The sequence below is a fragment of the Pleurodeles waltl genome, chromosome 9 (assembly GCF_031143425.1).
Source record: "Pleurodeles waltl isolate 20211129_DDA chromosome 9, aPleWal1.hap1.20221129, whole genome shotgun sequence".
Classification (NCBI taxonomy): Eukaryota; Metazoa; Chordata; class Amphibia; order Caudata; family Salamandridae; genus Pleurodeles; species Pleurodeles waltl.
Genome location: NC_090448.1, coordinates 817,629,969 through 817,644,728, shown reverse-complemented (window position 1 = coordinate 817,644,728; position 14,760 = coordinate 817,629,969). Strand labels below are relative to the sequence as shown.

Below are 14,760 nucleotides of genomic sequence, written 5' to 3'. Positions count from 1 at the left end.
TACTCACTATTTTTCGGGAATGGAAAATTTGCTTTGCACGAACATTCTTAACAGCCCTTCAGTTATTTTAGAGCATGCATGTCTGAAGGCGGAGTTGGTACACTAAGAACTCGTCAGAGTCAACTCCACTGCTGAGAATAGGTGCCTGCGTGCCTAAATGTACATAGATCGGTGCCTGTGGGTATGGGAGACAGAGTGTATTTTGGGGTTGTTAAGACCTTTCGGATTGTAGATAGATGGCATATGATGTTGCCTTGTGTCTTTTCTGCCTTTTCAAAACTTTAATAGAGACCTTTAACAAAATATAAGTTTTCCATTGGTCTGATAAGAAAACAGAATAGTCAAACATACTTGTACAGTTATTTACAAGTCCTCAGACCATGAGGAACTTATTAGCATTAATTAATACATGGTGCTCAGTTAGGTGGTAAATCATTTAAAGACAGTAAAGCCCAAGTGTACGTATAGGGTGTGCAGCAACACTCGATGGTCAATTTTGTCACACACTGTTGAGAAGCCTAGGAAAAAGAGAGGGCAGCAGGTCACCATTTGTGGTAATGTGAAGGATGCTGTAACCTCGTGAATGGTTGTTGTCTGCATTTCATCGTGAGCTGAGCCTGAAGGACAGCATTTGGCTTAATTTCCACGTGTAACTGGATGGCAGCAGACTTCCCTGGCGTACGCCAGAAAGGTGATTGGGTGGAAATTTGTGAGGTCTTTGGAGGCAAGTTTGTCCTTCAACAGTACAAGAACGTGTCCTGCCTTGAACAAGTTGGGGAGGGTGCCTGTAGTGAAGAAAGCGTTGATGGTGCTAAGTATGCAACTGTGTGCCTCTTCGTTGATGGACTTCACTTTAGACAATGGGAGACTATCTGGTCTTCAAAGATCACAATGTTGAAGCAACTCTAGACTGATAGGCTGTGAGGTTATATTTAATTCATGATACCTTAAGTTTCAGGATCGTTGATACGCTTCCTGATCGTGTCCATTTTCTCATAGAAGAGAGTGTGGAAGATATACCACTTCTCTGTAGCATGGTCTCTGATAGGGTCTGGTTGTGCAGTTGATGCAGTGCTTCATTGTCTTGAAGAGATCTCAGCTTCTTTTGGTTGCTATTTCGATGCTATTGGTGTAGTTTGGGGGCTTTGCTTCAGTCATGAATTTCATGCAGACGGTGTGTAGAGTACTTAGCACCTTAGGGCCAGATGTAGGAAAGGATTTGCGAGTCGCAAACAGCAAAAATTGCCGTTTGCGAGTCGCAAATCGCATTTTCCTATGCAGAAATGCATTTTGCGAGTCGGGACCGACTCGCAAAATGCATTTCCGAATCGCAATTAGGAAGGGGTGTTCCCTTCCTATTTGCGATTCGCAGTGGTATGCAATACCATTTGCGACCGCATATGTGGTCGCAAATGGTGTCGCAGTTACCATCCACTTGAAGTGGATGGTAACCCACTCGCAAATTGGAAGGGGTCCCAATGGGACCCGTTCCCCTTTGTGAATGGACCACAAATAATTTTTTCAGGGTAGGTAGTGGTCCAAGGGACCACTACCTGCCCTGAAAAAATACCGAAACTAAAGGTTTCGGATTTTTTTTTAAGTGCAGCTCGTTTTCCTTTAAGGAAAACGGGCTACACTTAAAAAAAAAAACTGCTTTATTTAAAAGCAGTCACGAACATGGAGGTCTGCTGACTACAGCAGGCCTCCATGTTTGCGAGTGCCCATAGTCGGTATGGGGCCGCAATTTGCGACCCACCTCATTAATATTAATGAGGTGGATCTTTGCGACCCCATACCGACTCGCAGACGGTGTCTGAGACACCGTTCTGCATTGCAAATTGCAACTTGCAATTTGCGAGTCGTAAGGACTTGCAAATTGCAAGTCGCAATTTACAATTTTCCTACATCTGGCCCACAATGAGCACTATTTTGCTACCGAGAGATAAGGGAAAGTGCACTGGGTTTTCCACACAGCAGAAAGATGGTGTGTACTGTTTATTCGGTAATCAGAAAAAAGGAGCACTGAAGAGTGAAAGCTAATAGATGCTTCAATCTCCCTAAGGGGACTTTATAACATTATACTGTTTCATCAAGTATTTTAAAATGTTCTAGGAGAGTAAGTTGAGTCCCCGAAAGCCACATTCTCCCATCGAGGTCTCCCAGAGAAACCCCTCCCCCACAATTAGAAACCCATAGTTTACAAATTCGGGTTTTTGCACTCCAGCTGCTCTCGTTGTGAAGGACCCCATTGTGTCTGCTACAGAATAGGGCATGTGCCACCTTCAGCCACTTTTTATATCAAACGCCACTCCTGGTGGTGACTTCATTAATATTCATATTTTAAGTAATGCTAGTCTACCTGTAGTACCTGCTTTGAAGCTCTTGCAGTATCTATATGTCCATCCGCACAACTTCTGGGACTGGCTATCTTTTTAAGATCATCTGCACTAACCCATAGAGGCGCATGATCCCTCTCTTTCTACACTACTGTACATGTTTTGATTCTAGCACTGGTGCCACCTGCACAATCCATATTTAGTGTTCTGAGAGTTATTTGATTGCTATTTCCGCATTGACCCTAAAGCTGTCGAAAATGCATTCTTGAATGATAGATGCAAGGCGTTAGTGTTATGCACTGCCACACTGCAAAGTTGTCAGGTACTTTTATCCTTTCATCAATGCTTTTTGTGCAACAGTATGGTGGTGATTTGACTATGGATTTCAATGCATTTCAATGACTAATCACCCTCTCGTGACCAAGCAATCACTGGAAACTCCACAGATCTCACAGCTACAAGCAAAGTGCTGATAATGAAAAGTGTGCTAAATTTCAATCACAATTTACCTTATGGATAAATAGGAAGATTAATTTTTTAAAAACATTTTTATTAGTTTAAAAGGAAGGCATTAGTTGTCTTGGAAGAGCAGTCAACAATTTAAAATTATGTAAATTTGTATCCCTGTCCTCTAACACAGTTTCACAATACAATAACCTAACCGTAAAACACAAGGTCAATAATACGATTTCATGGCGCCTGTTGAGAATGAGTGGCTTAGCCACCATCTATAGTTTGGTTTCGTTGAGCTGAGACTGTTTACATTATATTAGCTCCTGTGATAGTATTCTTCATAGGGTCTCAGTCTTGACTTGCGATGCTGTCACCAGTTTTAGGGTACAAAGTGTGAGTTTAGCTGCTACGTAAAGGGGGGAGGGGTGTCATACAGCCAGTACCTTCCTAGTGGGTTCCCAGGTCTGGAAGTGCCATGCTGATGTGGTGCTACATTGTCAAAGTATCACATCCACCACATTTGCTGCCCCCTTCCCTAACGTGAGCCTAGACCCCTTAGGAAGGCCTCATTGTACAAGATTCTAATCTGACCTGTTGATTTCTTCTCTAGGTTGCTAGCCCATTTAACACCAGGGGCCAGATGTAGCAACTTCCCAAATTGCGACTTGCAATTTGCGAGTCCCTGTGACTCGCAAATTGCAAGTCGCAATTTGGGATGCAGAAAGGTGTCTCAGACACCTTCTGCGAGTCGCTATGGGGTCACAAAGACCCACCTCATTAATATTAATGAGGTGGGTCGCAATTTGCGACCCCATAGCGATTCAGGGCACTCACAGGGATGGAGGCCTGCTGGGAACAGCAGACCTCCATGTCCGTGACTGACTTTAAATAAAGCTGTTTTTTTTTTTTCAAAGTGCAACCCGTTTTCCTTAAAGGAAAACGAGCTGCACTTTGAAAAATAAACCGAAACCTTTTGTTTCTGTATTTTTCAGGGCAGGTAGTGGTTCATTGGACCACTGCCTGCTCTGAAAAATTATTTTTAGGTCCAGTCACAAAGGGGAAGGGGTCCCATTGGGACCCCTTCCCGTTTGCGACTGGGTTACCATCCACTTCAAGTGGATGGTAACTGCGAGTCCATTTGCGACCGCTTTCGTGGTCGCAAATGGAATTGCATACCAGTGCGTCTCGCAAATAGGAAGGGAACACCCCCTTCCTATTTGCGACTCTGAAATGCATTTTGCGAGTCGGTTCCGACTCGCAAAATGCATTTCTACATACCAGATGGGCTTTAGCGACTCGCAAACGGCGTTTTTCGCCATTTGCGAGTCGCTACAGCTTTCCTACATCTGGCCCCAGGTTCCTTCAGGGAGCATTTAGAGATATCTAAGGAGGCGATATATAACATGGACACAGACTTCTTCCATTGTACCAATGTACACATTAACTGCAAGCCTGCATGAGCAGCAGGCTCTAATTTCACAATGCCCCGCTTCAGTTTTGGGGCTCCAGACAGCGAGCTGTAAGTTGGACATTGACCAGGTGGAATATCATATTTCGTTCCTGAGGGGTCTGATGCACCCATTACAATACAGACAGGGCCACAGGAAGTATACAATCTTGCACCTTCACAATGTGGTATCAGCTGCCGGGCACGTAGCTCTTCTTTATCAAACTGAAATGTAACTCTTCAATTCTGATTTACAAAGATATGATTGACCATAAACCTACGCTTACACCCAAGAATACCTCATTTATGCCTGTCAGGAAATAACAAAATAATTTGGGATAGAGGTAAATGGACTTACTACTGCAGATTTCTCTATCACGACAGAGGAGAAATCTGCAGTAGTTAATACTACACAGGGGGTGGAAAGTAGGTAAAATAAGCAGGGATAGGCTTCTAAGTTTGCGAACACCTACAAAAATGAAAGCTAGTGGACATTCACGAACAACGATCTGACACTTTCCCATCCTTCAAAGGGTAGGCTTTGTACTTCAGTGAAGATGTTGAGTTCAGCACCCTTTCAGGGTGCGAATGGGAATGGATCATCTCCACATTAAGGGACAGATGTAGCAAAGGGTTTGTGCCTTGCAAACAGCGAAAAACGCCGTTTGCGAGGCGCAAAAGCCTCTCTGCTATGCAGAAATGCATTTTGCGAGTCGGATCCGACTCGCAAAATGCATTTCCGACTCGCAAATAGGAAGGGGTGTTCCTTTCCTATTTGCGACTCGCAATGCTATTCAATTTCATTTGCGACCGCGAAAGCGGTCACAAATGAAATCGCAGTTACCATCCACTTGAAGTGGATGGTAACCCAGTCGCAAACGGGAAGGGATCCCCATGGGACCTCTTCCCCTTTGTGAATGGAAAAAAACCGAAACTAAAGGTTTCGGTTTTTTTTTCCAAGTGCAGCTCGTTTTCCTTTAATGAAAATGGGCTGCAGATGGAAAAAAAAAATGCTTTATTAAAAAGCAGTCACGGACATGGTGGTCTGCTGACTCCAGCAGGCCACCATCCCCGTGAGTGCCCATGCTCGCAATGGGGTCGCAAACTGCGACCCACCTCATTAATATTAATGAGGTGGGTCTTTGCGACCCCATTGCGAATTGCAGAAGGTGTCTGAGACACCTTTCTGCATAGCAAATTGCGACTTGCAATTTGCGAGTCGCACGGACTCGCAAATTGCAAGTCGCAATTTGCTTTGTTGCTACATCTGGCCCTTAGTTCTTTTTGATCATCACAGTTTCTCTCTCCAGATGTTGCAATCCACGTCAGGAAAATGTTTCTAGTCCTGGAATTTCCTTTTCCAAATCAGTGCTTACCTGTGTGATAGTTCTGTGGGTATAATATAACCAAACAAAGATAACAAGTCCCAGGATACACTGACATGATGAATGCACACCTGTCCCACATTTAACTGTTGATGGAATAGTGTTGGATTGGAACAAATGTAAATGACTTACAGAGATATTTTTAGGTCTGCAGCAATTCTGCATTTGAAGTTAATACTAATTATGAAAAATATCTCCCTAAGTAAGGGTTTAGTAATTGATTTTACAGTCAGCTATTTCCCAATTTTAGACAACCTCTGAAATAAGGCATCAATTGCATCTAAAGCTAATATCGCCAAAGGGGATATAAACTAAAGATGGAAGGTCAATTGAGTTCATTGTGACAAGACTTGAGAGGCAAGACCGTACATCACTAAGGCCCTCATTCTAACCGCGGCGGGCGGCGGTAGCCGCCCACCATGCGGTAACCGCCATATGGCCGCTCCGTGGTCAAAAGACCGCTGGGGCCATTTCAACTTTCCCGCTGGGCCGGCAGGCGCTAGCCAAGTTAGCGCCCGCCGGCCCAGCGGGAAAGGGGCCTGCAACACTGAAGCCGGCTCGCAATGGCAAAGGAGTGTCACCCCACCTGCTAAGAGCCAACAGCTGAAAAATAAAACAATATTTTGTTTGGTGGGAGGGTCGGGGCTGGGCCATGGGAGGGGGTTGGAGGTGGAGTCGAGTGAGGGCACTAAGGCCCATATTTATATTTTTATAGTGCTGTAATTTGCGCCGCTTTTTGACGCAAAAGCAGCGCAAACTTACAAAATACAATTGTATTTTTTAAGTTTGCGCTGCTTTTGCATAAAAAAAACGACGCAAATGCGATGCTACAAAAAGTATAAATATGGGCCCAAGTGTACATGTCAGTTTGACCGTTCGTCTTAGGCTGGCCAAACTGACAAGCGGACTTAGGTTTCTTCAACCCGGCTATGTTGCACAGCCAGGTTGGAGAAACTGCACAGACTCCATTGAACTGTCTGAGCGGCAGACCAAGCCGCTCAGACCAATCTTGGTGCTGCTCTCATGCTAAGTATAGCATGAGAGCAGTGCCAGGATTGTGTGGGGGTGCCTGTGCTTGGGTCCCAGGGACTACTAGGACACTAACACCATTGGGAGAGGAGCTAGGCAGCCGCCGGTTGCGGCAGAAACAGGTAAATTTTTTACATTATTTTATTCCCCCCTGCCCACCCCTCCCCCTTGAGATTTGCAGCAGCCACCACTGTGTTCAATACAGTGGTTTTGCACCTCCATGTACAAGGAATGTGTGGCAGGGCTGAATAACAATGAGTATAGAAACACCCTGGCACGCAACTTGTAATAAACAAGCCACAGAGCTAACTTGAAGGACTAAAGGCAGATTTGCAACTGTCTGGTGCTGTGTTGGTTATATTTGTATGTATTCGACTTATTTAGGGCAAATCTAACTGCAAAGCAGCACTGTGCCATAGCACTCAGCGTCAGTAGAGGAGGTCGATGCAGCATGGTATGTTACAGCCAGCAAGGATACAATGGATCCTGGTGCAAACAAGAAAAAGGGCCCCTTCTAAAGCTGTTGGGGAAGTAAAATACAACATTGTCAGGGCTAATGGGCCCCAGAGCCACTGCACCAATGGGGACAAGATGTGGTGTAATGCTAGAGATGCCAACTTTGGAGCTGGGGAACCATGTTCAAATCTCAACGTCTGCTCAACATCCCAGTGGCTACCAAAAAAAAAAATGAATGTGTCCTTGTGTAGCGTAACTGGCTCTAATGCAAAGTTTCCAATACCTTTGGGTGGAGTTTGCGCTATATAAAACCGCAAAAACAAAAAAATTGGTAGATATGCCCCTGGTTACAGCAAGGGATGAGTGAGTTAGAATGGTTTAGAGGGAAGACGCTGTTGATCCAGTGATAGGTAGGAAGGGGACTATGGCGGGACGGTCGGGAGGACTGGGTGCAATGCTTAATTTGTAAATAAAGACGTGCCGGTGCCCAAAGCCCTCCTCGTAAACCAGCGGCTGCTGCAATTAATTATGCGAGCAGGGAATACTGAGGCGGCGTAATCCTGAAGACACCTCGATCCTCTTCAATCCATTTAAAACCACTTCCTGCCCCTTCAGCTCACTCTAGCAACTTTCTACTTTCTCCCTTTGAGACGCTTTTTCGTTTTTCCCTTCCTCCGTCTTTCCCATACCTGTCTTTTGCACGCAGCAAATGCTTGAGGCCGAAGAATAAGCCCCGACCCTCAAAAATAAGCGCCGGAAACAACAAGCACAAATTAAGCACCGACTGGGTATACTAGATTGGTATAGTCACCACACATTCAGAACTCATTAAAAATTACAAACTACTGACCACACCTCTTCATAAAACCTAATCAGACCTTGTATTGAAGAGAATCATTTGGAAAGTCATAATTTAGGGAATCGAAGGACACTGGGGCACCACTGTGTGCGCTAGAAATGCCAACAGTCACCGTATCAGATACAGCTGTTCTGATGCAAAATGTAATCCGAACCATAACAGTGTTGTTGCCTGGGTGTCAGAGTTTCTTGCAGCTCTAGGGCCCTAGCATGCGAGTGGGTCTAAAAAAAAAAGAGAAGTGCTTGTTTGTCTTTCGTGAACTGTAAGGCCTGCTGAGATGTTGGAAGGTACGGCAGCCTCGCTTAGTCCTTCCTGCTTGACTTTGACTACTTCCGGTTGCTCGATTCGTCTTGTTACCTCCAGGTCTGCAGCGTTTCATCCCTTAGTCTATTTGGGGGGGGGTGGGGGGTGGCATGAACGTCATAGAAGGACAGGAAGCGGTTATGCTCTTGCAGAGAAAAAGTCTTCCGAACATAGCAAATCTCTGTGTTTACTCTGTTAAGGAGTGTACATGTTAACAATTTTAATGGCATCGGTTTCTGAGAAAACGTCACGTGCTTATAATTAAGCGGCGAGTCAGTAAGTGCACCCCACGGGGTCATTAAGGACAGGCAGGTATACTTTAGTGCGGGAGGCAGTGTACAAGGTAATTACTGATGACTCTGGTGTCCTTATTTGAAATTATGATCTCAAAGAAGGGCACCGTTGCTAATATGAAGAGTTTGGCCACGATTCACAAAGCCATTTACACGCGCGCCAGTCTGATTTGCAATAGGAAATAATTCACAAAAGGTGACCCTGCATTCACAAAACATTTCACTCCTACATAATATACCACACATTTGAGTAATATTATGCAGGAGTAATTCCTATGTAAGGCGAGGGGCATGGGAGTTTCAGGGCACAGTCAGCCTTCAGTGGGTGAACACGCACAGGTTCGTGTATATGGCCGTTCACAAAATCCTCTCTGCCCCTTCCACACTCCGTAGTGGTCCAGGGATTAAAACTTCAGTCAAGGGCTGGACTCTGGAGTAGATCCCTTTCTAGGGTGGGACAGGAAACAGAATGCCCACACTTCGTGAGCATGAGGGGGTAAGGGCATCTGCACTGAAAACAAACATTTAAGCCCGTGCAATGTCGTGTTTGTAGATTTGCGACTTTGTCAATTGAGCCCATACTTTTTAAGTGACTTTTTTATCATTGTAAAAACCGAGTATTTGTTTTTGTTTTCCTTCGTAACCAGATCGAGCCAGGTAATTGTCCAATCAGAATGCAGCGATCAATGAATGTGGTAGTTATTTTATGTTTTATTTCACAACCTGAGCTGCATAAGACCACGCACAATAGATTGGCTCTATAAAGTGAGATATACATTGTAATAATTAGTAAAGTAATAACGTGTTGTTTCTTTAACCAACTGCTCCTGCAGATACGATGAAGACTGCAATCATGAGCCCTGTTCCAGGGGAGGCCACAGAGCTCATTGGGCTGTCCTCTCAGGTAAAGTCTTTGTGCACGCCTGTCAGGTAAAAACCGCCTTCTCAAGTGTTGCTAAATAAACACCAGGGCACGTTCCCTCTCTCTTTCTCACTGTATCTCTTCCGGCCTCTCTCCTCTTTGTGTGTGTCGTGCATTTGTGTGTGTGTGGTGTATGCATGTCAGTGTTTTGTCAGATAAACACAGAGCCTGCTTTAAGTGTTCTGTCTCCTAAACACAAAGGGTAGCCTATAAGAGCATCCTGTTGTCAGGTTACCATCCGGCCCCAATTATTGAAGTGCCTCAGGTTTGCAGTGGGTGTAGGTGCCTTAATTTCTTGCATCCGGGACAATTCTGCATTGGTGAAGGGACTGTAGATGCTTGTGTGACTCCTTCTGTAATGGGCTTTATGCCTGGGAACATTTTCACCTATGTAAAGTGAGTAGGAAGTGCCTTTTTAGGATGGCCCCATATAAATGAGGCAGTGCCGTTGCCCAGGTGCTTTCACAGTATTACCTGTGCAGGCTAATGCACAAAAAGGCTATCAGTGACATGCTGTGTGGCACTTCTCGACGGCACCCTTTGGCAAGAGCTGACTGTGAAAGAACTTGAATTGATGGCTTGATATTATGTAGGCATAGGAAATGAAGACAATTGCAGAAGAATTTGTGTGGTCTGAGACGCAACAAAAAGTTGAGGTCTTGAAAGGATTTTTACAGGTAATAATGACTCTTAAAATGTTTTTTTTTGTTTTTTTTTTGTTTGCAATGAAGCCCATGAATTGTGGTTGTGTTCAAGTGAGATTTTCTATACATCAGTATTTTATCCATTTCAGAATAAGTTTCTCACTTGTAGTTCTGAACAATGATAACTGATATACCCAAAATGTGTTGTTATATGAATGTATTATCATAAATTACAGAACCTTAAAGAAGATAAAAGGGCCCATGAAACATAAATTGGATGTATTTTCTAAAATGTACGGTTGAAATAGTACGGAATTGTTATAGAACATGCACACAATAACTGGTCTTATTGCGGTTAGAACACAACCCGAGTTCATTGGATAGAGGGCTTGAAGAGCCTCAGGGACTCCTGGCACCTCCCTGAGAGTGATTCCTGGACTCCTTCCAAAGGATGGCAAAGTGTGTTTGCAAAACAAACAAAAAAAAAAACAGTCCACGCTGTCAGTGTTTCTGCAGACTCACCCTCTACTTTAGCCTCTGAACAGGCCCTGGAGACGCCAGCACTGGAGAGTGCAGTTTGTGGCAGCCCCCACACTCATTAAGAGTTGAGGGAGGCTTCTTGGTACAAAAGACAGAGCAACATTTTCACCTGCCATTCCGTGCTGGCCTGCTGCTATCCCCAGCACTAGCTTCAAGATGTATATTGTGGGCCTGATTCACAAAAGTTAACATACACTTTGTGTAAGCTTAGGATTGTTTGGTATTCACAAAGGGATTTACGAGTAGTAGATTTTAGAGTGCAGTCTCCGCACATAAAAAGAGAGGACCGTCCTATCTTATTATGTGCGGAGACGCCGCAGTGGTAAATATACTACTCATAAATCCCTGTGTGAATACCAAACAACCGTAAACTAACACAAAAGTGTAAGTCTACCTTACCTCACCTGAATCAGACCCTCAGTTATTTCCAATTATATGGCATACATCCTTCGTCTGAGACATTTTTGGTAAAAAAAAAAAAAAACACGTTTTAAAGTACCACGATGTAAAGATATTTGTGGAAACAACTGATATTCTTGAGCGATGCAGCAACAGGATACATGCAGAGGGGGAGACTGTGTTGACTCCACACCGCCAAACCATCATTGTTCATTCAATGCCCACTCAGGTTATCAAAGGAGCTAGACCTTGCACCCCAGCTCAAAGACTAATGAAGATGTCGCTTTGTCTCTCAAACTGGCAATAGGTTTTCCACGTAATCTCTTTTTCCATTCCAGTGAAGTGACATTTTCATAGTCAGTCCATCTCACCATTTTGTGTGTATTGTTTGTTAACGGTTAGTACTGTTGCGAGCTAAGGGATAGGCATATAGTATACCTGCGCTATGTTACTTGTGGTTCTTATGTTGTGTTTAATATGTTAAGCTGAGCACTAAAGTGTCCTTTGAGAATAATGCAGACAGTACAAAATGTCGTGCTTCCTGAGATGGCTATCATTCAGTCACAATGAGCAATGACTACGGGCAGTTAAGCATGATCCAGCATTTTCCTATGTAGGAGAGCACTATATTGATGTATTAGACAGCACATGCATGCTTAATTCGAACCCCAACATACCACTGCTCCCTTCGTGTATTGAAATGCATCTGAATGCAACACAAAAGGATGATGAACGGATTGCTGAACAATGCAAACACTCACCCCCAGTCACAGATCTGGGTTTAATCCATTGTTCTTTTGCTCACCATGCCATCCCAGTTTGGACACAGCCATATGCCAATCAGTCTTGACCCTGTTCCTCATGGGAACAGTCCAGCCCGAACTGCCAAGCCAGGTTCTCCGTGGACTGGAAACAAGCATCCTGGGACCGGTTTCAGGGTATCACCCTTCATCAGGCAGGCTAGCTTGAATCCAGTGGCACAGTGAGCACTAGCACTAGATTTACTTTAGACTTTGGGCTTCCCGACGCGTTGTATTTTATTTTTTAACAGCCAATTGAGCCATATGCCTAATTAGTAATCTGGGTCTGTTGGTTTGTGCATTCTAGTTGGTACAATTCAGGCCTGGTATTTGCATCTCCCCCTTGGACAAACACTGCTCTCTTCCTTTTATACATCTCCTGTCAAGTATGCACGCCCTGTTGTGTAAACACCAGAGTGCAGCGTTGCTAATCCCAATGTGTGGTAATTTTCACCAGTCTTTGCCTTTTAATCTGCAACAGTTTGCACTTTGGGATGTGTAGTTTTTCCATTTGTAAGAATTGGCCTACAAGTCTGAGCAAGCAAAGTGCCTTTGTTTAAAAAAGTCAGAACTGGTTGAAGAAGTAACACCTGACATGGGCCCTCTTGGCAGCTTTGGAGGTATGTGTCTTGTCAGACAAACACTTGACTGCGTTTTGCTTCTTGTGAAACACTTGGGTGGTTTCCATTTAGTCACCCCGAGCCCTGCAGCTGGGAAGTTTAAGGGCCAGCCTAGCCTGTTTTTTTCTTTGAATGTATGGAATGTTTTGTTCTTTCATGTTTTGTTATTTTGTTTTTTAGGCTCAGTGGTTATCAGTGAGGGTGGGACAGCATCAGTGTGTTTTTTAATCATTTTATTTGTTATGTTTTTTCAACTCTGTCGTCAGCAAGCCCTCAGCTCACATAGTGGACTGTTTATGTTTTTTACACAGTGTCCATGTTTAAGATAAAAAAAAAGCTACTCCATTGATTGTGTGACATTAAGCTACCAATGTTTAGTGCATGAAAAATTAGGGCATTGGCTCCTCTCAATTTTAAACCCTATATAAAGTATTGAAGTGGGCACATCTCCATGTCGTAAAGTACTTTGGAGCGTATTTACTAGAAGTGCGCAGCGCAGCTGCTGGGCCAAAATTGGCAGCGGCACACTGCGTCACTTTTATAACGCAGGGATGCTCCATATTTAAAAGAATATGGTGCATCGCTGTGTTTCTTCCTGTACCAGTGCTAAATTAGCTGCTGAGCGCCAAAGCAGCCACCCTTGCACCATGGTGCAAGGATGGCTGCGTTGCAGGCGAGATTGTTTTGTGTAGGAAGGAACACCTTCCTGCACAAAAAATAATCTTTAATGGTGATTTGCACCTTCTCTGTGTGCTGCACTCTGCAGCACACATAGAAAGAGCAAAAAATGAGGAGAAATGAAAGCATTTCTCCTCTTTGCGCCATGCCAACACCACCCCTGGGGGGGGTGTTAGATTTTAGCGCCGCCTCAGGTTTACATACTCTCGTAAATCTGGGGCAGAGTCAAAATGCAGTGTGTTTTGCTGTGGCCCTTACACGTGCTGCATGTTAAGAGGTCGTATGTACAAGGGGGCGTTAAGCCATAAAAAGTGGCTTAATGCCGCCGTGTAAATACGGCGCAGTGTAGAGCGCCAATGGAACATCACAAAAAGTGACACTCTGGTGGCACTAGAAGCTTGTAAATATACCCGTTTGTTTCCTGTCCTTCGTTTTCCTTTAAAAAAAAACATTTAAATAAGGTTCTTTGAGACAAAATTCTAACTTCCAGACAACCAGTAAGATCTTAGTAAGTTAACAGCTTGCTGCAGAAACTCTTGTATGCATACATGCCTGGCTATTTAGATAGGGGGCTATATTGAAGCAACTTATGATTTGAAAATGTGTTTGTGTACAATACAACTAAAAGGAAACAAGATGTATGTCGATGACAAACTATGAGAGGTTTTCAAACACCTACCACTTTATGAGTCAGCCAGTAGGTTTGATGTTTACGCCATGCGATCGCCATGCTATCAGCCTTGCCAATTCTAAAATCAGAAAGATTGATGCTACAGAAAAGTAAGCAACCATTTTTTCTGTTACACACATTTTAGGTCTAGACTTTAGCAGTCACACCAGCCTCGTGTAGTAAATAAAATCAGAATTAATAATACATGCATGTATATAGACATAGAGGGGCTTTAATTCAGCCCTCTCCATTCATCGGTCTCTTAAATTGTCATTCATATTTTGTATCTTCCCACCACAGCATACACTCAGCCATTGGCTCTCTTGCACTGTGACTGATCGCATTTCCCTTATCACATGTGCACATTACACGAAACAGTGCAGTTCATTTTTATTGGTGATGGGCCAATCTGTCTTTTATATGCAATATTTTCTTGGCATCATTTTTCACTTATTTGTCTGTCCAAACAAATGCCCCCACTTTAGACAATAGCTTTTTACCTTTTGTTACTTTTAAACTTTGTTTGGTTGCATGTGCTTACAAAAAAAGAAATAAAAAACATTCCAGGCTTGCCAAGAACAAATTTATTGACATTGCCAATGTTTGTTGTCAGATGATTTTGTCAGTGCTTCCTTCCAAGTGCTACCGGACTGTTCGTCTACTGTAAAATAATCCCTAATGCATTAAAATGGATGTGAAAAGATACACCCAATTAATCAGTAGAAAAATGGTTAGACTGAGCCAGGATGTGATTGTCAATGTCTCAAGCCAATGGCTAAAGACTCAAGTGCAGAAAAAGACAATAGCTGAAGGAGGCTAGCGCAAACCCCCCTAAAGGAAATATAGATTACTATATGTTTGCCATGAAGGGTATATCCACAGTACATTTCAAACCTAAAAATGACTTGTTGACAGATTCTCACATG

The 14,760-nt window shown here is 43.7% G+C and overlaps 1 protein-coding gene across 6 annotated transcripts in view; it reads left to right on the top strand.

Annotated features, from left to right (window-relative positions):
• ACTMAP (actin maturation protease) overlaps positions 1–14,760 on the top strand; it is a 282,255-nt gene that overhangs the window by 200,016 nt on the left and 67,479 nt on the right. For all 6 annotated transcript variants that reach the window (XM_069208103.1, XM_069208101.1, XM_069208099.1 and 3 more), the window contains one exon: positions 9,395–9,465. In XM_069208103.1, the coding sequence (XP_069064204.1) occupies positions 9,395–9,465 (71 nt within the window). The remainder of the gene's footprint in view (positions 1–9,394; positions 9,466–14,760) is intronic.